Genomic DNA, 24,040 nt, shown 5'->3' with positions numbered 1-24,040 from the left:
CTCAGAGGTTAAGAAAGTTCTGGGAAGGAATCAATCTTTTTTTTTCCATAAACTGGTTTTAAAAATCAGTAGAGGTAAGCTTGTTCTTAGTATTTTGCAACTATTAGAAATTATTTCAACAGTTGCTTGGTAAGTGGAGAGTCGCTGTGGTTGGGGAGAGTGGGAGACCTCAGCAGGTTCAGAGGTGCAGCTTCTCTTGGGCTGATGGCTCACAGATAACTCAGTACATCTTGCATTTTGTACTTGCTTGTTTAAATGGCTGTGTGAATTGCTGTGTGATACTTTAAAAGAAAATACTGCTGATCTTCCTTTTTTCTTCTTCTTTTTAGGAACCAGTAATGAAGAATGACTCCATCAATTAAAAAGACAACATTTGTCTTTTCCAGAATAGACAAGTATCAGTGTAGTTAATATTTAAATCAAGAATCCAGAAAAATGCAAGTCCCTTTGCCATAATAAAAATGCATGACCCAACTTTCCTTTGTATAAAGCATTATAATCAGGCGGTATCATCAGAAAAAAGACTCCATTGTAGCAAAGAATTGAGATTTATTCTGACTTTCCTTTGCATGAAGTGAGGAGAGAATGACAACAGTGACAGTCTAATGCATGATGAAATTTACTAAGCATAATTTTATTTTTTTAGTTAGCGGAATTATAATTTATGTATTTGATATTGGAGTGGACTTCTGGGTAGCTAGTAAATATTTCTGTCAAGGACAATATTGTTGGGGTATATTGATACTGTGTTTTAGAGGTCTTTCATCATTAATAACACAGATATTTAGTTACGAGTGGTTTAAGAATGACTGGGAAGATACCGGTACCAGGAAGCCAAAATGGATTTTTCTAGTTCATCTCTTTCAGTGTGGAATTTTTATAAGGTAAGCACATTTTAAAATTTATTTTAAAATGAGAAATCATATTGCTTTAAGACAGTTTATTAAGAATTTCTTAATATGGCTTCAGGGACAAAACCTCTTCTGGCCTTAGCAATTACTGCTCCATGTAAGCAAATGGATTTTTGTCTGCTTATGCCAGGGGTAAATTATGTCAGGTTTTGATGGAAATGTAGATCTTATTTCATTTTACCTGGATGTAATAATTTTTATCATTCACAGCCTAACTCTCTATGATTCATCAACCTTTTGATAGGGCATCTTTAATAAAAATGCTTGCTTTATAGAGTAATACTGTTGTAACTGATAAATCTAAGTTTTTAAAGTGATGTTAAGAAGGGAATACATTTGATTACACTAAGCAGGTGAGACAGCTGAAGTGAGAGGTAATTTTTGAACCTGAGAGTCTAACCATATGTAGAAAAACCACCAAGATTCAGGAGAGACGTGAGTAGTTGAACAGTTAGTAAGAATACTTGCAGCAGGACTTCCTGCAGGGACTGAGTTAATGGTGATAGGAACCTTTTTGGCTGAAAGGCACACGTCCAGGAATAGTTTAAGATACCATATGCTTAATGTTCTGTGGTGTCTTTGCTATAAAATTATCATAGAGATCATTTGTGCCAAGATTTTACTTCCATTTTAAAACTGAGGTGAAAGATGTTGGTGAAAAGTCCTGAATTTTAATACATTTTGGGTATGCAACATGTGAGAAACATGAGTGGATATAGACTTACTGGAGACACTTAATAAAATACTTATTTAAAATGCCTCCTTTAACTTCCTGTACTAATCTATGAAGAGCAATGAAAGGTATATTTATGCCAATGTAAAAATTCCCCTCACATGCATGCTTTATTCACTTGATGCTATCATGGATTAAGGAAAATGATGGAGCTTTCACATGTCACAATTACTTTTGCCTCTCAATATTCTTTTTCCTGTTGTCCATCAGCTTTACTTTCCTGCTCCTCTTTCTCTTACAATCCTGAAGTTTTAGAGTTCACAGAGGAGCATTTACTGACAGGTTTAACTTTTCTGGTGTCAGGTATTAGAAAAACTTAGAAATATTACATTTTGAAGAAAAAGAAAATCCTTCTTCGATTTTTCTGCATGGTTTCTTCTTCACTAACCAGATCCATGGACACGGGTTGGTTCACGTGAGATATACCATGACCCGGCCACAGGGACTCTACCAAGTTCTGCCTTTTAGAGGGGATGTCTCAGGGCCCCCTGTAGTGGACTGGTTTTTGTCTGTCCCCAGGGCTTTTCATCTTCAGGCATGGCTGGGAGTGCCGTTCTTGTGCTCATGACTTACAAACCTGCCCCTCTGAGTTTGTTTCTTCCAAAGGAGATTAAAGCCATGACCTCTCTTTCTGATAACTGATGATAAATATTAAGCCAGTTAGTGCAGTGTATAATGGCAGAAGCTGCTCTTTCAACGTCTGGCCGAAAAACTCCCTTCTTCCCCTTTCTCTTCCATGACTTCATTCTGTGTCATCTGTTCAGGACTGTAATTCTGGTTTCGCCTTTGGCTTGGTTTTACACTCCTGGGTTGCCCCTAAAATTCCCTGCTGATTAGCGCCTGTCTCTAAGACCTCACCTTTCAACACAGACTTTCAGAATTCAGAGCCAAGCTTCAATTGTCTACAACTCTAGATACCGTAAACTTGACTCAGTGCTTGTATCTACTCAAAATGCTGCTTTTATGGGCAGATCTTCATGGGTATACCTGAACTCATACCCTTTCCAATGAATACCTCTTAGCATGAATTTCTATAATTTTTGAATTTTCCTACACAGAATTAGCCCCAACATCTCTGAGTGGCTTATGATCTGGTCAACGTTATTTTGCCCTTTGCACTGACAGTGTCATCAACTTGGTCACCTGTTCTCTATTGCACAAAAGGTATTTTCTCCCATGCTGCCACTTATGCTTGGAAAAGGTTCCAAGTTGATATGTATAAATTACAAAGTTCTTTCAGCCACTCCTTAAAATTCAGCAGTGTGATAATGCATACCGTAAAGTCTAAACTGATAACAGCAAGCTGACACCTGGGCTTGTACCTTTGTGATCAGCTATTATATACCTACTATTACCTGTGTTTTCCTAGGTGTATCCATGTACAACTCCCTCCTGTCCTCCTTCTTAGTCATCTATTTATCCAGTTAATTTAAACAATGAGTCTCTTAGGCTTATCTCTATAGGCAATGAATAAAAATAGATTTTGTCAGGAGTCGGGTCATACTTGTTAAGGTGAGCTTCTCCAGAAGGTCATTTGGGGCAGGAATCTATATTCTCCATTCACTACAGAAGAAAATAGCAGCCCGGCCAGTAAACACGACTTGGTCAGTGAACTTAGGATGCCTGAAATTATAAGATGTGAATACACCTTACCTAATTACCTTAATTTCTTCCTTTCTTTCTGCCCTTCTTCCCTCTCTCACATGTCTTTTACACCTCTTTCTTCATCTTTGAAACAGGGAACTTCATTATGCTGTGTTGGTACAGTGCACAGCACAATGGAAATCAGTCTAGTTATGTTTTCACACCGCCAATACTAAGTAATAAATATGGAAATAATATGTGTATATACACTTACGCACATATATATTAAAAATAGAGAAAAAATGAAATTAAAATTATTTCATATCTAATAAGGCTTTCGTTATTTTAATGGAAAGAATATAGACCTGTAATTATATTTCATAAGAAATGTTGTTCTCTGCAAGGAGCAAAATTAAGTTGGCAAAGTATATATTCGCTATGCTGACTAAAATTATTTTCAGCCTGACCCATTTAAATGGGTCACACAGATGTTGGTAGAATTGAGAACAGCCTGCGGCGCAACGGTCAACATTAAGACAATAACACAGTCAGTGAATGTGGAAAAAGGGGACATTTCCCTGGGGCACCATATGAATTCTGGTGTCCACTGGCATGTAGCAGTTCACAGCATCAGTCAAGGACACCTGAGGAAGACTAAGTTTTAGCAATTAATAACCTTCACTGTCAGAAGAAAAGGCTATCATACAGGCAGCAGCCATTGTGATACTGGCAGCTGCTGTTGTGTCCCTTAAAGGTAGGCTCAAGATGCCCTGCATCCTTGAACAGGAGCAGATGAAAAATATTTTTTGCAAAGATGAATTCTAAATCCATGAGACATCAGAGCAAATATGAGTGAACCTGGGATTAATCCATTACACTTTTTTTGAAAGGTGATGAGGAAACTTCCATCAGATAGGTGGTGTTCAGTTTATCCTGGTACAGATTTAGCACCTGTTAAGTCACACCCAAACCAAGAATGGATCAAAAATGAGGACTGACGCTGGTAACATGCCCCTAGCAGTTTATGTGTATAACAAGAAGTTCCACAGGACAAAATAAATGGAAAGGTATTTAAGACACCAAGTCACTGAGGTTCAAAGAGTCAATTAAAGTGGAAAGATGGTAATGCTACTTTAAGTGAGTTAGAGGTTACAGAATGATATGTGCTTGATCGCATTTTGTTAATATAAATTTACTGTCCTAGGTATTGACTTAGTTGCATCAGTTTCATGGACTTAATCCAAGCCTTTTGATGCTTAGAAGATTAAGTTTAACATGCAGCAGAGGATAATTTTCCTTTGATTAAGGATTTATATATAATGCTGCGAACTGCGTGACCAGAATTTAGAAGTGACAGTCATTGCTGCCAGGTCTCTCACACCCTGCCTGCATGAATTTCTAAATGGCACCCAAATCTTTATCAGTGTAGTTTGATGAGATGGGACGTGAAGTGTAGTACTGGGATTGTGGTGGAAAGTCCTCAGTGGAAACCTGAGGGGAAGCAGGTGACATGGAAGCAGTGACATGGCAAGGCAGTTTGCCTGTGATGTGTGAAGGCTGTGAAGCAACAAAACCAAGTAGCTGTCACCTCTGTGAATTCCCAGTCATGCTTGGAGGGCCAAAGCCTCCATAATTTTACAGGAGAACAAGCGTAAGCTTCATCCCTTATGAAATGATGAAAATGTAGGAGCGACCGTGGAGCTGTGTTTCAATGGGTGCTTATAAGAAGGAGGAGTTCCATCACCTGCGTTTTCCACAAAGCAACACTACAAAGGCAGAAACCTGTTTTTTCACCTATCAAAGTGAATATGATATTTAGAATCACTGATAATTCCTTACTGTTCACAAATGACAATTCCAGGTGTAAAGAAATTGTGATTTTTTTACTCTGTTGTCTTCCAAGTAGCTTATATACCTTGGATTAATGAAAAAAAAATCCCCTTTAATGAGTTTAGAGGGAGAAAAAGTAAATGGCAAGCCTGCATTTGTCTGTATCAATGACACACTATGCTTACCCATTTCACCTTCAGTTTAAGATGTATGTCCACTTAAAATACATAACCAATACAATACTTTTAATTAATGTGGTTTTATTCCAGTTGAAGTAGCTTTTTAAAGAGCCTTTCCTTCCATTTATGAAGACTGAAACATGGAGCTGCTATGGCAATAGATACATTAATGTAGGAATGTAATTATGATCGGTTCATAGCAGGCACTGTGTTTAGGTAAGCTGTGGGCATGATAAAGGAGAAAATATTTGTTTGATCTATCCGTTAGTATAGGCTGAACTTTGCCCTTGGCTGCGAATGCGGTTGTCCAGTCTTAGGGCTAAAAGTTGGCTGGGGTCCCTCCCTAAACTGTCTGAATATTGCATGCCAAATGGGCAGATGGGAATGGGAGTGTAAGCTCAAAATACTCTTAGATAAAAGATTTGTCACAGTGAACTACAGTAAGTGACATAGGCATGTGGAGCCTCGCTTAATACATAGTCAAAGAGCAATGGAAGTATTTGGACTTTTCTAGAAAAAACAATGTGTTTTCTACAGTATTCAGTGTCAGAAGTGGACTAACTAAAATTGCTACAGCTAGTGAAAAATACTATAGCATACCATCTTACAACAATATAAACCTAGTATACTGTACTCAGAAGGAATATGCTTCCAAAAACCGGCAAGTGATTTCAGGTGTGCATCCAGCTGAAGTCCTCCTTTTACAACATGCCTTGCGTATCATCTGCCTTCCCCCCTGTGAGCTCTGCAGCAAGAAAGCGCTGCAGCTGGTTTCCACTTCTTGCTGCTTGGACAAACACAGGCTCTGGTGAATGAGTCCACGGACAGCTAACAGCCCAGTCTATCCAATTGTTTTTTCTTGAAAACATTGCAAACTCTCCAGATGTTTACATCTCAGATGCAAGAACCAGATGTTTTAGAATCATAATTGTCTCATAAACTGAAAAAGGTATAGATGCCATGCCAAACAGTTCAGTTCTTTACTCATGAGTGATTATTCAGAGAACAGTAAGATAAACACACAAAAACATAAAAGTAGGAAACAGTTTCCTTTGGGAGTAAATACTGGATCTAGTGCCAGCTTACGGAATCAATGTATGGCCTGAATGGCGGGGATGCAGTCTATGAATCTCTGCAAGGAGAAGAGCAAAGGATCTTCCTCTATGGCTCCTCAGTAGTAACATAACTGCTCCACACCTACTACTGATGCTTCTAGGTTGCAGTCCTGGGGAATTCTCACTTGTATGGTTGGCAGGCTTAACATACCAGGGAATAAGTAATGATTCCTCTAGCGTGTCTTAACCCAGGACCTGCAAATCCCAGCTGTCTCACTTGTAGCTCTGGAAGAACCCCTGACACTGTGTCCCATGTGGTTAAAGGATTCAGTCCATAAAGGCAGTGAAGGTGTTAAACTTTTAACACCTGGAGGAGCCAGGAATTCTTCCTAGCTCCCTTTGCCAGCAGAAGGGGACTGTGATCTAGGTCATATTGGGATGAGATCTGGGTGTCTAATGATCTGCTGCCCCCTGTTTTCTATGTAAAGGAAATGCAACTGCATGGCTTTCATGGGATCCGTAGTGCGTATGATCCTCTGTGGTTGCTCAGGGAATCAGGAATCGGCACCTCAGCACAAATCTTGAAATCATCGCAGATGCAGCCTTAGGGAGTGGAAGCAGGAGGGCAGCTAAGCCCTAGGGCCTTGCCTTTCTCAGCCTGCAGGCTTGTACACCTGGGTAAGATAGCCAAGTGATGGTCTGTGGTGGTCTGCTTGATTTCTCAAGAAAACAGATCCGAATGAATGATGTAATCTTCATAATTCAACTGACTAAATTCTTCTGTCAAGGGGAAGACCTTTAGCAATGTTTATAATGCTAGAAAAGTTAGCTGAATAGCAGTGGATTTTCTTGAAAAAGGACTGCTTTTGCTGTCCTTGCCTTCTAGTTACAGTCAAAACGGGTTCACTGGAGAAGAATATTAGAAGCTAAAGACATCTGGGAACTGAATAGGCAGAAATAGGCTTGAAAGTGTTGTCTGAGGGCTGTTATGCTCAAAATCCTGTTTATGGGCAAACACACAGGATTTATATACCTATAAAGCCAAGAATTTATTGCTAGTATAAGTGAAATCGTAACAGTTGATTCCAAGAATCATTATTAATCTAGATATATTTATTACAGGAAAAGAAAGAATACTTCTATGCATAAAAAAGTTTCAGTAATAATAATATGGTTAAAATTGTTTGCATGCATATTTCTTCTTTCCTATCCCTTTTCCTTGTGTTTTTTCACCCTTCATCTGCTCCTCTGGGTCCTAATGCTTACAGTTTCATTCTGATGGTGGTGGTGGGGTATTAAGGGTGTTACCAGCGTGTGGAGCCTTGCTGGGAGGAACGTGATGTTCATGTTGATGATTTCTTCTTCTTCACCCTTAGGATCCACTTTGGGTCTTCTTTGTATGTTTGCTAACATACTTTCAGACTGTGCTTTCTCTTACTTCTCTGCAACGTCGCGTTACATCCAAACTAGTTTCATCCAGCTCCCAGGTCTGCATTTCTATACGCGACGATGGGTGAGTTATAGAATCACAGAATCATGGAAAGGTTTAGGTTGGAAAAGACCTTTAAGATTATCAAGTCCAACCTAACACTGCCATCCCACCACTGAACCATGTCCCTAAGCACCTTGTCTACCTGTCTTTTAAATACCTCCAGTGACAGTGACTCAATCACTTCCCACTTCCCTGGGCAGCCCGTTCCAATGCTTAACAACAAGGCTACTTCTCCCTGCTTTAATTTGTTGACTAGTTCCAAAAGATTCTTTCTTTGCTGCTGAACAGTTCAACTGGAAAGAGTTCTTTTGCTGTGAAAACCCATTCTTCTGGAATTGCCCCATTTCATCTATTATAGAAAGGAGCGTTACCTCATTCACCGGGGTTCTGTGTGTGTCTGTGTGTGAGTCCATTAGGGGCAGTGAAAATACTATAATTTCCACCAGCTGGCATTCTGGTCCTACATCAGGTTGTAGCCACCATCCTGTTTTCCTAAACACAGCTGTAAAGATTATCATGTACAATGTACCATGTTCCTCCCTTAATTATCAAAATGGGTTTTGATTAAAACTTAAGCGTTCTGTCCCCTCTGAAATGCGATGTCCACCTCCAGGCCTGAAGCAAAGGTCTTGAAAATGAGTTAGGTTGTGTTTATCTCTAAGCAAAGCATTAGAAAGATCCTGAACAGAAAAGGTACCACATAAAATGCACACCAGTCATGACTAACTAATTCCATGTATCTTTGTATTTACTGCTCTTTTAGAGGAAATGTTAATTTAGGCTTAATTGAAAATAAATGAGAACTGTTCTAAAAGTAATTCAGGTGCACTCATTTGCCAAGGCAAATGGCTTCTTCATGTAAAACCACACAGATTATTAATAGAATCTATCAAACCAGGAATCCATGTGCCTTGAAAATAATTTTCTGAAATGAAAGTCTTCCTGAGCATTTAGAAATGAACACTGTAGTGATTTTTTTTTTAAAGCCTGTTGTATGTTTGCAAGTCATCAGATATTATCCTTGGGGCTTATGGATCCATATTATACTTATATAGGTGTGGATGTTCACAGCTGGACATTCACTAATACCCTTAAAAGGATACAAAGAAAGTGAATGAGTATCTCAAAGAGAGATTGAGAAGAGATGCTAAGGGAATTTTCAGAAATGCAGTACTTCTAAAGAAATAAGAACCTAATAAAATAAACCTTATCATCTTTATTCAGACAAATCTTATTCTGTTCTAGCAGTTTTTACATTGCATTGGTATCACTGTTCATAAATGATTATCTGATATCACCAATACCAGACAGATCTTGGACTAAATTCTCTCTTAGCAGAAGGTGCTGGATTACATTCAAAGATAAAATGTGAATGGAGGATGAAATGGGAAAAATAATTGTTAGACTATATCATTTTATTGAGTTGCACTTTTAAAAAGTGCTGTCTAAACAAGTCTCCTTTTTTATAGGTATTGGTTTGCTTTGAAGTATGGCTGCCAAGCTGCATTTAAACAAAACAGCGGTGGAGATGCATCGGAAACAGACCCTCCCAACTTCATTCAAAAACAAGCCATTGATGTGATGACTGATATTAACATGCTCAGGGTGTTCAAGACTTTTCTTGAGACCACACCACAGCTTTTTGTCCAGATTTACATCCTCATGGAAGATGGCAAAAATAATTTCTATCAATGTGAGTCTGCCTTTCTCCTTAATTTGCAAGTTGAGGATCTTACCTAAAAAGATAACTTATGTGATTCGATAACCTTTTAAACATACCTTGTATAACATACACTCCACTGTAATTACTCTGCATTTAGTTAGAATTTCTGTCTAGTAGACGGTCCATTTTGCTAAATCCATGAGAAGGAAGATTTCACTACAACAAGTCATAATATCTAATATTGATACATCTATAACTAATAATGATGCATTACTTGAAAATAAGCTACTGAATACAATTAGTATATCATTTGCGGAGCAATTTATTTTGTGTGGTTTTGCTTACGGTTTCTTTTAAAACTACTAACTGGGCATCTTGAAATCGGTAATGTGTTTACAGCAACCCTGTGAGCTGTCACTACCATCATCCACATGTTACATGTTACAAATGAGGGACAGAGTCAGAAAAAACCTAAGGATATGTCAGCATTGCAGAATGCAATATGATGAAGAGATACTGGTTCAACTCTCAGAAGCAAGGCCGCAGCTGTACCATTTCCAGCTCTAAAACGAGCGGCATTGTTGGCAAGACGTTGACTTACTTGGGCTTGGAATTTATCTAACCAAATGGAGAGACCTGCACTGCTGTCCAGTGCTCCTTCATAGTCCATGGAGTCAATAGTACTCAGACAAAATGGCCAGATGAATCTTACCTTAAATATGACCATGTGAAGGGCCAAGTCTTAATTATAGTTTTCTACGTTATAGACACCCCAGAGTCAATATCAGTTGCTGAAACTTAAGTTTTCATGGGCTGTTTGCAATACTTTGGGAATTTCTAAGTCATCTGTGTATGGAGATGGCAAATATGACACACAACTTAGGCTAGACCATCAACAGCCAGAGGATGGGCAGGATAACATAGGCATCCCAAACAGCATTAGATACCTAGATTTAGGTAACTAAACTGAGCCTTAAAATTAAGGTGGCTTGTTCACGAGCACAGAGGAGACGTAAAATTAGTATAAAGAAAGTCTTAAGAAAGCATGAACTTGTCCAAAAATTCATTCAGAAATTATAATGTAAAATAAGTATCTTTTTCTTAGGTTTAACATTTATCCTTGTGTTTTGTTTAGATGCTGCTATTATTATGTCTTTTTGTGGTATCTCCTTTTCAACGGTTGATTATCAGATATCATTACGAAAATCTCTGCCTGATAAAGATGAATTTCGTGTGCTTCCCAAGTTAATGTACCTCTTGTATAAACTGCTTACCATCACTTCTTGGATACTCAGTATTTCACTGATCACTCTACTAAGTGTTAGAAGTTCTGTAATTCTGCTGATATTTCTTTGGATCTGTGGCTTCACCTGGACTTTGAAACAACATACGACATTTTGCAAATCTAAGAAGATGGAATATCTGTACAGAACTGTTGTTGGAATAATTCTAATTTTTACCTTTTTTAACATAAAGGGGAGAAAAACAAAAGTATGCATGTTTATTTATTATGCTACTCACACTCTTGTAAGTCTAGGTATTTTGTTTGTATATATGTTCTGGAAACCTTTCATTATCAAGGAAATACATTTTACAATTGTCAGCATCCTAACTATTCTTAGTCTGGTGTTAGGTATTATTTTTCTTGTTGTTTATTATAGGCATTTTCATCCTACTGCTTATTGCAGACCACAGGCATGTTCAGATGAAGTTGATGGAGAGGCAGGAGGAAATGTTAGAATGGAAATTGGTAGATTTCAAAATTTCATAATGCAATGAACAGTACAGATTTTTTGTGTATGTAGACTTCAAAGCAAATACTTGCTGGACAGTCTGTTCCTCTGTCATTGCTTCTCACATATTATCACCGAATAGTACGTAATGGACCAGGGTTACTGGCTCTGAATAACTATTGTTTTCTGTGATGCCGTACAAAGCCTTTATACATGAATATTTCTCTATGTGCTGGTCAAAGTTACTTTTGAAAAAGAAGCAATTTAATCTACCCATCCAACACAACCCACTGCTTTATTTTTTTGCAATGCAAGTAAAACATAGGAAAAGCTAAAAGTTAATCAAATGAAAGCTAACATTAAAAACATATTCTAATCATTTATGTTGATTCTGTTAAAAACACAGCTTGCTTTTTTTTTTTTTTTTCTTGCTGGAAGGAAAAAGGAGTGTATTTGAAATAATTGAGGGCAGTGATCAGTTATCTCCTTCTCCCCATTAGTGTAAGAGCTGCAGTTCTTCTTTCGATGGGCATAGTTACAAACCATACTGCCTTCTCCCTAAATATCCCCTAAAGACGAATAGCTTTGATTTATGGCTCAATGACTGTCTCGCCACAAGGAAATTTGGGGAGATATTTCCAGGCATTTTATCTTCTAGGTGTTTTAATGACTCCTTTATTGGTTTTGTTCTGCTAATCTTTCATGCAACCTTTGTATTTAGGGGTGATGCCATCTTGTTCTTATGGATTATAATAGCAGCCTGAGTGATTTATGGATGGCAACAGGAGTCTTGCATATAAAGGAAGAACTAACTACCTTGGAGCTTTCTTCTCCTTTGAGCTCTAAGATGTAATACTTTAAATGCTGTTTTTCACTGAAATAGGGGGCTATGCAAGGCATGCAGTTGTGCAGCTTCTTTTGTTTGTTACTGGAGAAAAGAGAAGCAACTGTTCTGATGCAGTGCACTCACAGGGGCTGGGAAATGATGGAATAACCAGCTTGTCCATCAAGATGTTTTGGCAGAAGGCAGAGTGAAATTAGACAGCATTTTAGTCCTGTGTTCAAATGCTAAATCAACAGCAAAGGAAATAAAGTTGATAGCCACAGCTTCTTCAGAAATGAAATCTAAAGGGAAGTCTTTCCGAGCTGCTGGGTTTTAAATCTGAATTATGAAAAGTGGGGCTCTCTCTCCCCTCCTTTCCCCTTCCAATAATTCACATTTGTAGTTAGAGTAGCCACAGGCAAAGGGAGGAAACAGGGTTTGAGAAAAGAGGCTAGAGATAAGAAAAACTGATAAACTTTGCCAGGAACCAAATCTGTTAGCATTACTGATTGACAGCAAACATCCCTGAAACTCTGGGGGAAGGGCTGATACTTGGTTGACGCTTAAGGGTGCTGAAGAACTGTGTCCTGTGCCTCTCGTGTCAAGTCCACAGACTGCAGACTGCCTTTTACTTGTTACCCTTCCAGCCTTAGCTGGGCTCAGGGAAGTTTATAAATGTGTTTATTTCCTGTTGTATTGCCATAGTTCTCTTTACCAGGCCAACTACTTATGTCTCCTTAACCCTATTCAAGGAAATGGATTTCTAGCTGCATAGCTTGGATTGAATGGCCTGCCTTTCTGGGGATACACATAAAAAAGCAGCATAGTAAGAAGTTGTTACTTCTAAAATCCCTCATTTCCACTTAAAGGTAACTAAAATGTGGCTCCAGAAGTTAAGACATAAAAAAGCACAATCCATGAAACTTAAGAAATCATTTTCCTAAAATGAATATATAAACAAGCACCTTCACTTCTCTCTACTCTGGAAAACAGATTTGTCAGCCCTGCAAAGGCTGCACAGGTAAGAGATAAAGCCCAAGACTCCATCCTGCTTCATGCACCACGATTGCCCCAAGTTCTGTCTCCTTTCTCCACAGAGTATTTATTACTGGTGATGGTGCCCTTGTCAGCAAAATGCATGCCGGGGCTTAGGTTGAATGTACTCTTAATTTGCTATGAAAAAATAGGTTCCTGAATAGTGAAGACTGTCCCTGTATTGCTTCACACACTTTTTATTATTTGTTCATCTGAAATCCTGAGCGGGGCCAGTGTAAGGTAGGGTGGAAAAGGGAGGATATTATCTCTACCTTGCAGAAAATTACACAATTTTGTCTAACCATTATTTGGAAGAAGACCTCAAACTTTGTACATTATCTGAGAAGCAGATCTCTGGGGAAACATGAGCTTCTGAGAAGTCCTAGTGTGGGAGGTTCAGCCCTGGGGCCTCCAGGTTGTCTGCTGGCTGCCAGATGCCAGAAATCTGGAGCCTGAGTTGCCCTGGAAGAAGGTTAGTTTCTGGTGAAACAAACAAAAAAAAAATGTCTTTGTGATTTTTTTTCCTTTCAGTGAACTGACAAATTCCAAGTAAAAGTATTTCATTGCCATCTTTCTGGCCAACTCCTAATGCTCATTTTCTTTCATGGGAGAAAAGCTGAATGTTGTGCTGACTTCTCCTTATGTCTCCTCAATCCCTCTTTTGTGCCACCGAGGAGAATGCTATACTGAAGTTGAGTCGGTAAGACAGGCATCTATGTGGCTATTTATACCACACTAATACAAATACACACCAAACCCAATTACTTAAGTTTCAATCCCTATTTTATCCTTGTAAGTCCTAGTGGATATAAATTTAGACAGAACCTAAAACTGGGAAATGATCCTTTGGGAAGTCATGCAGATTCTCTTCATAAAGCTTAAACAGATCTTTAGTATCCTGCCACAGATACTGTAAATGTCTCCATTTTGCTGTCATCACTCAGAGGGCCTCAAGAGGTGGGAATTCCTGTTAGCTTGTCCCCTGTAGACTTCTATTTATTTATTTTCCACTTTATAACATCCTCTCTTTCTTCGTGACCTTGAGTTCAACATTTTCACTCGATTCCCTTAATTTTCATAGTTATGAAAATGGCTTCTCATTCATTTGGCTGTTCTAGTTCAGAATCACTGTAGCAGAGAGGGCAAGGAAGTACGTGAATTGATTCTAGACACATTTCATATCATCAGTGACCACTTCAGACAAAACAAGCAAAGCCCCACTTCACCCAGGTGTAAAGTTCAAACAATAGACTTCATGCATATCCTTTCTGCTCCCCGGCTACTCTTAAAATTCAGCTGCCACTCAGTTCGTGCATTGTGCTTGACCTTGTCATTTTAATCTAACTGCAAATTGAAAACAAATGGTTTTATTTCTTTTTTGTTAAGTATGTCCATTACATCTTACAAGAAGTATTTTAGTAAGTTAAATAAAAATAATAAACAATTTCTTCCTGTTTTGACTACTGTCAGACCTGGGTAAGAAGGACAACATTCAACAGAATTGTTTTAATTATCCTACTAATATTCAACGTGCCATTTGATGGCATTGGTGAGCTCACCTGATGTACCACAGATAGCACTGATTTATGAAGCCATAATTGGGTTTCCAATAAACATTTGTCAAAATAATGTATTCATTCAAACCAAAGCCTTCTTTATTTATTCATATAAAAGAGCACTTAACTTTCAACAAAGAATTGCCTGCCATCAAAAACACTCCATAAACGGAGGAAATTTATGAAGACACAGTACCAGAGGGTGATCGGTGGAAGACTAAAGTTCACTTTAACTCTTCAGAGTACTGAGTTCCACTTCTTGCTTTTTGCTGGTACTATACATATTTCTTTCTAAAAGCCCCAAGCCCAAGCATTAAACTTTGTATATTTAGACATTGAAGTACCAGCTCTTTTTTACATCTCAAAACTAAGAGCTCTCATTTTTATTATGCAATGTAGAAACATGCACACAGCTCAAAGGTAGCTGTTTTTAGGCTTACCTACCCTCTGCCCACAGTTTTCACCACGTATATATTCTTCAAAAAAAAGATAAGCTTTGAGAGGTTAAACAACTGATCCGGTCTGAACCTGAGGCAATACATGCACTTGTCATTCATTCCAGCTGAAGAATTATCTCGTTCTACCTCTTTGTCTTCTCTACTTCCTAGCACTTTAGTTTCATTTTACAGGTTTTTAATAGAAGAATAGCAAAGTAGATGGCCTGTACAATCAATATTTGAATGGAGTGCAGATAACCCCTTGAAATCCATCTTCATAAAAAAATTTCTTCTTTCACCTCCAATTAGCTAACATATAACTAATACAAGTCACACTGAAGATTCCCACTATGCGAGTCCTACATTCCTTAGCTTAGTGAAATGTAGACCTGGTGGGATAGGGAGTGATGCTTCAAACTTGCCTTAGCTTGCTAACGCCTGTTGAAACTATGGCCTTCCTATTATTGTGTGTTGGTTTCCATACATGTTTTGATTTTTAGCACACTTTTTATTTCTGACAGTGAACAAAGTTGTAAATAACAGAGCGGAATGAGAAAGGATAGGAAGGGTTTCAAGTGCACTTTCATGCCTCAGAAGCTCTAGTGTGATTTTGCTAATCTCCATACAAAATCTTCATCATCATTATTGTTATTACTACCAGCACTTTGTTGAGGAGTCTAGGATGACAATACTTAGAAGTATATATATATCTGTTGCAACCAGAATGCAGCAAAAGTTCATAGTAAAGTTCTGCTGTGCTTTGTCTGCTCAGCATTTATAATTGACCTTAAGTCTCTCTGACTATGCAGAGGTATTTTTTAATGGGAGCCTACAAACACCGTGGAAAAAAAAAAAGAGATGGTTACCCCTTTTATTTTGTGGGAAGTAGGTCAACTGCTGAAAATCAAGGGCTAAATGTCCCTGGACAGTTCCCAGCTGCTGTGAGAAAGTAAATGACAAAGCTATATGTTTGAAGGTCACTGGCAAAGATGAAGGTATGAAGATGGAAAGGAAGGCAGAGCGAATAGAGACAGTGGGGGCTAGTGTTTTTCAGCCATTTTCCACATAGTATACCCCACACATTCAGTCAAACTTGAAGTGTGTTGTACTATAGCAGAGCAGCAAGGGACCTCAAACATAATTTTGTAGTTTGTCCTACAGCAGGACCACTGTGCTTGTGCCATTCCTGGCAGAAGTTTTCTAACTGGTTCTGAAAAACACAATGTCCCCCAGAGTCTTGTCAGTCCGAAGCCTCCTATATGCTAACTGGTTCTGAAAAACACAATGTCCCCCAGATCTACAGAGTCTTGTCAGTCCGAAGCCTCCTATATCGAGCCTTTTTACTGCAGTCTGAGCCCCTGTTGTCCCCCCTGCCTTGCAGAGCAGATGGCTTCCTTCTTCTGTGAAGCAGTATTTTACACATTTGAAGTTCATTATCATGCTCTCAGACTTCTCTGAGTGCCAAATATGGGAAACTACTTAATCATGTATGTCTTGTCTTCTGGACCAATGATCCTTCCTGCTGCTTTCTCTTCCAGTTGACCATGTCCTCCCTGAAGTGCAGGACCAATATCTTTATGCAGTACTCCAGCTACTGCTGAGCATATCAGATGGATTACTTCTTGTGTCCACAAACTATATTCCTATTTTTATATCATAATTACAGTTTTGTCTTTTTTTACAACACCACAACTTTCAGTGACTCATGTTCAATGCACTGTAGCACAAATATTTTTGTGCAGAAACATTGTCTTATCTGTTCTTCCCCCTTTGGGTGTTTGGTTTTCACTGTAAGATGAAGTTCAGCTCCTGCCTTCTTTACTTTCAAGCCTGGCTTCCTTCAGAGATTTGTTTCCATGCATATTTAGCCTATGGGCTAGAAAACAGCTTCTTCTCTTCAATGGCAAATGTTTAGTGCTTTTTTTCAGCACTCTAAAGCAGCAAAACAGTCCCTCATATAGCTCTGTGCAGCAGCATTATCTGAGTGGTATTGGGTACCCTTTTTCTGCGTTTTCTGCCCATACACAATTAATTCAAATTGGATGTTACGTTGTATAGGGTCCTCTACAATCAACAGTGAAAAAAAAAATCACACTCAGAGGACTGCCATCCTGTCTATCTTGCCACCTATTTAGGATGTGATGACTTCCTTTGAAGGTGCCCTTTCCCATTGACTACAGAAGAAACATCAACAGGATTAAGTTTAGGTAGGTAGAATTAGGAGGTATAACTGATCCTTTGCACAGTAATTCTATCATATGTAGCAGAACCCCAGTAAATTATCAGTAAGAATCTTTCTTCAGATTGTCTATATAGGGAGCATAAGGATATTCATTGGCTATTTCAACCACTGAAAAGCTAAAAACTGAATGGTTGGGAATGCGTCTTCTTTCTCCTATAGGCATGGACTTCTCAGAGATGCTGAGATCCTTTGACTCTCATTTGCTTCTTTTGCATAATGGCTTACATTTAGCATTTCAGATGGCCTTATTAAAGCCTTTGGACTATTTCTGAACAGCATGTTAAAATAGGCAACCTTCCTCTTAAAGTTAGTATTAGTGTCTTCAGTAGTAAGCAACCATCTCAAGTATTCTGAAGTTAAATGCATATCAACCTCCATTAGGTTTTGCTAAGGTACAAATTGCTGATGTGACCCCATAACATTTTCTCATTTGAGAAGCAAAGTGGAAGGAAGTTACCCCTGCTGAATTCTCCCTGGTTTTTCTACCATGGGTTCTCAGCTACATGACCTTAACAGAGTGTGACCTTATCGTCTGCAGAGCTGAATGGCACAGTTACATAAACACAAGGGAAAACAGGCTAGGCCACATAACATGGAAGAAGTCCCGTATAAACAACTTCTTAAATGACACTATCAGAATTTGCATAGGCTAATGAGCTTGTGCTTTGGCAGTTATCATAATCAACAGCTTTTTAAAAAAAGCATAACATAAGCAAAGTTATTTTTCAAGTCGCATGTCCATTTCTACTGTGTTCTGTTAAACAGTCTGGGGAATTTTATAAAAAGAAATAAACATGGCAGTTTCAAACAAGAGTGACTATTATGAGAAAAATGAATATAAAATTATAATCAGTGATTTAATGCCTATAATTATAATCAGACATGAACAACAATTGCAGCTATCAGTAATTAATTTATGCCTTTCTTTGAAAAAAAAATGAAAACCCAAAAAGCCATCTTTCTCACTTATGTTCTCCCAGCCAAAGAAATAATGTTTACATGTATGTATTTAGAAGTACAATTAAAGCAGCCAGGTGTGGCCTTCCTCAGTCAGAAAGAAAAACAAAACACAAACTCCCAAGGTTTTGTTGTGGTTTTTTTTTGTTGTTGTTTTTGGTAATGAGGGACTGCACATGGGAGAATAGAAATGAATAACTTGCAGGCCTTATCATGGGCAATAATTATTTTCACCCACTGAAGCGGGCTGGACCTCCGAGGCTCAGCAGTTACCAAACTCCACATGGAAGTTGGGTGACCCCTTGTTTACCGGTTAATGGCTACTTATGCTTGCGTGTTTTGAGAAAGGGTGGAGTGAGTTTTCAGCTCCACCACTTATGAAGAAAGCAACAAAATCTCACTAAAATACTAAGTCTTCCACTTCCAGCTTCCATTTATCAGTAAAATGTGCAAACAGGTGACTGTCAAAGCACTGATTTATTTGCTGCTTGCAAATATGTGAGTGGTATCTTACGCATATGTCAGCCATACACCAAGCCAAGAATTCTACATGATTTAAGACCTCCTTCTGACTTTTTGTTTTAAAAAAGGGTTTTCTCAGCGGTTGATTAGAGAGAATCTGTGGTTACTGACACAGTTTACTGTAGCTGATCCCAGGAAGTTGATGGGTGTTGCTCAGGGGAATAAATTGATCAATTCAGTATGGTACTATGCTAAAAAAAAAAGCCTGTTTCATAAATTTTAGAAGACTGAATTCTCTTCCTGCCTACTAAGCTCTAGAAGCATGTTCTCAGCAAGCACAATTCACCATTGCTCTATCATCTGGCAGAGCACAGCTTGAGAAGACAGCATGTACAACATAAATCTTCTACCATGGCATATCTTGAAATCACAAGCAATTAGAAAATAATTTCAGAAGAGACTTGCCCATACCTTGTCCCTCTCACTTCTTCATTTTCTATTAAGGCCTACCTGGTGCTCCTTCAGGAGTTAGCTCTGCTGCTGCTGTTCACTGATAAGCACCTGCACATGACTCCCAGGCAGCCTGTGCATGGGGAGGTCAAATGGCAACAGGCTTTTGGATACAACCTAAGTGGGACCAAGGCATGGGGGAGAGAGGAAGGGGCAGGTTAGTCCCTGCCCTGTTCCAGCACAGAGCCCCTTTTTCAGCTCAGCCTCCACTAGTCCCCTCCTCATGCCAGTGGAGAGGGCAGGAGCCCCGCTCCTGCACAGAAGGCGAGGGGCAGAGCCTGGCTGTGCAGCCAGAGACATGCCCCAAATTGAGGCGCTTCAGCTACACCTCACCCCTGCTGATTATCTAAAGATAATTTGAGTGTTGCATGGTTCCCTTACTTCTGCAGGCCTGATTATCATACATACATGGACTACTTTTCCACATCTTTTTCCTTTGTGTGTCAGTGTCCCATCCACACCTTATGCCATGCAACCTCCCCTCTTCTTTCAGATGAAGGATGTTGTACAGTCTACCTCTCCCTATATCAGAGGCTCTGTAACACCTTTTTCAGGAACTTTTTTCCAGTGTCTTTTCCACACATTCTTCCTGTCTAAGGCAGCCTGTCGATCTCCCATTTCAGTCATTTTCTGCTTCTGTGCACTTGCTTCTGTGCACTTAGGTCTTGTCCTGCTCCTTCATGCTTTTATGTGCTTTCTCAATCTTCCAATGCCTACAGCAATGCCATTGCTGTACTTCTGGCCCCGACTTAATTTTGTTACTCACTTGTGACTTCCCTTTCTGTGCAGCTGTGTCAGTCGCAGAAAAGCTGAGGTTGGGAGGATCATCTGGAGGTCAGCTGGTCCAACCCTCCTGTTCAAGCAGGGCCATAAAGAGCCAGCTGGGGTGGTAGTAAGACAAGATAAGAAGACATGCTATGTTGGAACATGCTGGTTAGTTCTGCTGACCATTCCTTGATCTATAATCAATTGCAAATGTGTTTGAATTAGTGGCTTATCTGAACAGATGCAAAGGTCTTCATTTGCCCTTCCACCTTCTTTCATATCCATCCAAATTTCCCCCAGCTAAAAGGGCTGTTCTCAGTCATCTGAACTTCAGGGAACAGTCAGTTGCGACATTCAGAAGTTTGTGTACTACATCTGGACAGACAGAAGTGGCATGAAGTCATCTGTAGGTCAGCAAACAAGGCAAAAATAGGAACATTTTCAAAAAACCTAGTTTTGTCAGTGATAATGTTGAGAGGGTACTGGTAACAAGCAAAGATGAAATATTTTCAGAAAGCAACATGGCTTCCAAGCAAGGAACTTTGCTGTATGTTGTAGCTGTAACAGGACAGCATTTGGGAAATTTCTGTAACTACAGAAAAGCAGCAATCGAAAGTCTTTGGGGAAAAAAAAAAATCATTTCTATCACATAATATCTTGAATCACCAGTGAAAATGAGGTAAGAAATGCAATTCCTGTCTATATTTCATTATTGCCAGAGGTTATCACATGATAAATATAGTTATAGTCTGGAATTTTGGCCTGGGAGAGCCTGAAAAAGGAAGTACACCATGAAAACACCCCAGATCCTGAAATAGCATTGCAACACACGAGCAGGCCACAGTACTTTGCATTTCTAGGTAAAATTGGGAAACATAACATGGACCCAATTGCCAGAAGGAGCTGTAACTTTGACAAGGCTTTTAACACCTAAATACTAGTAGAAAAGCCTGATGTAGTCTTCGTCATTTATATGGTTTATGAAAAATCTCAGCCTACGTATTGTTCCAGTACCACAGGACCCTTCCTATTGCTATTACCATAATTTCCTATAGAGCAAGGTTGAATAGCCACATCTTTGATGTTTGTGGGTGTCCACATGAGCTGCAGGGTGACCATGCTGCAAAGACAGGGGCACAGGGACCGGCTCTAAACCTCTCACGAAGGGAGGCATTACAAAGTGTGCTGCAGAGAGCAGCTCAGTGAGCACCTTGTGCCCAGAGGGTTTGGTAGTGTGGATGTGGTGCTGTGTAAAAGTGAGTAAGGGCCTCTGGACTTCGGCCAAAATATCCCTGTGTGCTTCACTGATGCACACAGATGGACTGGTTTGGGTCACTAACTCCAGAGTCTGACATCTCTTCTTAACTGTATGTTCCCATAGCCTGGCTTATATACATTTGTATAATCTGCATTTGTTTCATCTTAAGTATTCTACCCCTATTACTAAAGGCAATATAGCTGATTGCAAAAAGAACATCTCCTGCCAATGATGTCTTCTGGTGTAACAAACAGATCAAGCATGATACTAATAAAAATAGCAAGAAGCACCACAAAATATTCATATAGATAATGAAAACAGATGGTCGTTGCTGTGCTGGGAGGGGCAGTATTGTTTACTGTTAAGCAACCATAAATGTTGGGGCTGCTTTTCATTTTCCTAATCCTTCCTTGACATCCTTGGTCTGTTGCCTACCAACTAATCTACTTCATGCATAAACTATTAACCAGCAGTTGTAGCATTCATCATGCAGCTGATTGTCTTTATCTAGGCACTGTTATCATTTGGAAAACAGTTTTCGTTAGAAACACATTCTTGGCAGAATTGCTAAAAAGACTTTGCAATCTTTCAAATAGGCATCAGGGCATGGTGTGATGATTTCCTTGCATGGTAATGCCAGAAGTTCAGTTTGTGAAGGCAGCATTCTCCATTTTGAGATTTAATTGCCTAAATTATTATTAAATAAAAGAATGTAATACCGTGACAAAATTAATTTCACAGACTAAAATTTTTAAGCAACATTTCGTATGGCTCAGTTCTGCTCCCTACTCCCACTCTAACTGTCAAGGTTTTCTTTTCCCCTTGGCTTGAAAAGATGGGAGGCTGACAACACCAGTGGTAGAATTTCTCTTTTTATCCACAACAATTTACAACACAGGTAATGGCATGTTTTCAACCCACCCTGTCCTATCAAGTCAGACTCTTTGTTTAACCAGTGCCAGCCTGAAAAAGGTCAGGTAGCAGGAACATGAACATTAAAGTTTTTTTTAGAAAAGTTGTCATGTGGAAAAAGTGGCGTCAGTGTTACTTACATCAGTGTGGGGTAAGGAACTGTTAGCTGCTTTTGTCTTGATTCCATGGTTAAATTGCTCCAGTTCCCCCAGATGAGAACTTCAGTGGAACTAGCAAGTGGCCAGAGAAGTTCTAGTGAGGTATTCTACTTGTGGGCTTAAGCACATCTGTAGCTAAGAAGTGAAGGTTAGTTACATAAATACAGGCTGAGGGTTTGGATTTACCTCAAGAATTATGATTATTCTAGGATTATTTAGGAATCTCTGGATTATTAGGGAAGACTATTTCAATCCCCTGTTACCCAAGACTTGGTCCAACAGATCAAGGCTTGATCAGTTGTTTGACTGAATGGGATAATAATTAAAGTGATGGCAGTTTAAGTTTAAAATTCCTTGTGTTACTGAGTAAATCACTTGCCTCTTTGTAGATGATCTGTAGGCCTGGCCTCTCTAAGCTAGAAGAGCTGTCATTGAACTCCAAACTCAGATAACATTTTGTTTCTCAACACTTTTGTGAAGGGATTGTTTTTACAGCATTATTATGTCCTTCTACCACTCCACAATGTGCTGACCTCAAATACTGTATGCAGTTCTCATTTCCCCATCTCAGAAAAAGAATGTAGTATGATTACAAAAGATACCACTAGTGAGACAGGCATGATCAAAGCTATTTCACAACTTTCACAGGAAAGAACAAATTATATCAAAACTCTTCAGACTAGAGGGAACTGAAAGGCGATGATACTACAGGTCTACAAAATTGCTATTGATGCAGGCAAGGAAATAATCACTCCGTATTTACCGATCTGTAGTGATATAAGAAGGTGGCATCAAATAAAACAGATGTGCCATTTTCAAAACAAAAGAAGAGATTTTTGTACTCTATGAAAGCTCTTACCACAGATATAGCAGATGTTAAGAGATTGCGTGAGTTTACTCAACCACTGGGGGGGAAACAAACAAAAACTCCACAGAATAAAAGACATTTGAGGGCTATTAAATATTGACACAATTTTATCACAAGCTTGTCCCAATTTCTCACCACCAGTCTAAAAGGTGCTTACCTCCAGTCCAGCACAAGCACAGGGGATGGAAGAACAGAACCTGTAGATGAAGTAGTGCCCCTGGTAGTAGGTTCTTCATATAATGCAGCTATTGGAATTCATCTTCCAGAATCTTTGATACGCTGTGTTGTAGTGTGACATGGAAGCATATATGCAGAGATGCACATCTTAATAAGCATCCAGGTCTAATTTGTTAATGATTACTTTAAACTTCTAATAGGAATGGATTGCTTGCAGCACCCTAGCTACATTAAGGACAGATGAGTAACCACCTACCACACCGTCAGTGTAAAAATGACAAAACAAATGGGAAACACAGTGGTTTGAATGCTTCAGTTTGAATTGCTGAATCTATCTTTCTCTGTATCATATTAGGGAGATAGAAATTAAACAGAGCAGCTGAGGAGCAATGATGACTACTCTTGCTCTCCTTATAAAACAGCCATGATTGCCATTTGTCACGCATGTAACAAAGCCACAGTCACACAGTACCTGCACAGGGTCCTGCTGCTGCTGGTAGCTTCAACTGACAGTCCCTGACAAGCCAAAGTAATGATTTTGGTCCCAAGTCCAGCCAGGAAGACCAGTCAGGAACACTGGAGACAGGACCAGAAACAAGACTACTGCCCAGGTCTGATGTCCATCCAGCAGCTACAGCTGGAAATAGGTACCCACCACACAGGCCCAGACACCCAGGAAAACCAGACAAGGCCCCAGGGC

At 39.2% G+C, this 24,040-nt stretch overlaps 1 protein-coding gene across 1 annotated transcript; it reads left to right on the top strand.

Moving 5' to 3' along the window:
* Positions 1-609: 609 nt before the first annotated feature.
* XKR9 (XK related 9) lies at positions 610-11,226 on the top strand. Its single transcript, XM_009634504.1, has 3 exons — positions 610-884; positions 9,254-9,477; positions 10,583-11,226. Exons 1-3 carry the CDS (start codon positions 610-612, stop codon positions 11,224-11,226), a joined length of 1,143 nt encoding a protein of 380 aa, XP_009632799.1.
* The last annotated feature ends 12,814 nt before the right edge of the window (positions 11,227-24,040 follow it).

The sequence above is a fragment of the Egretta garzetta genome, unplaced genomic scaffold (genome assembly GCF_000687185.1).
Source record: "Egretta garzetta isolate BGI_Z169 unplaced genomic scaffold, ASM68718v1 scaffold251, whole genome shotgun sequence".
NCBI lineage: Eukaryota > Metazoa > Chordata > Aves > Pelecaniformes > Ardeidae > Egretta > Egretta garzetta.
This window is presented reverse-complemented; position numbering and strand designations above follow the sequence as displayed.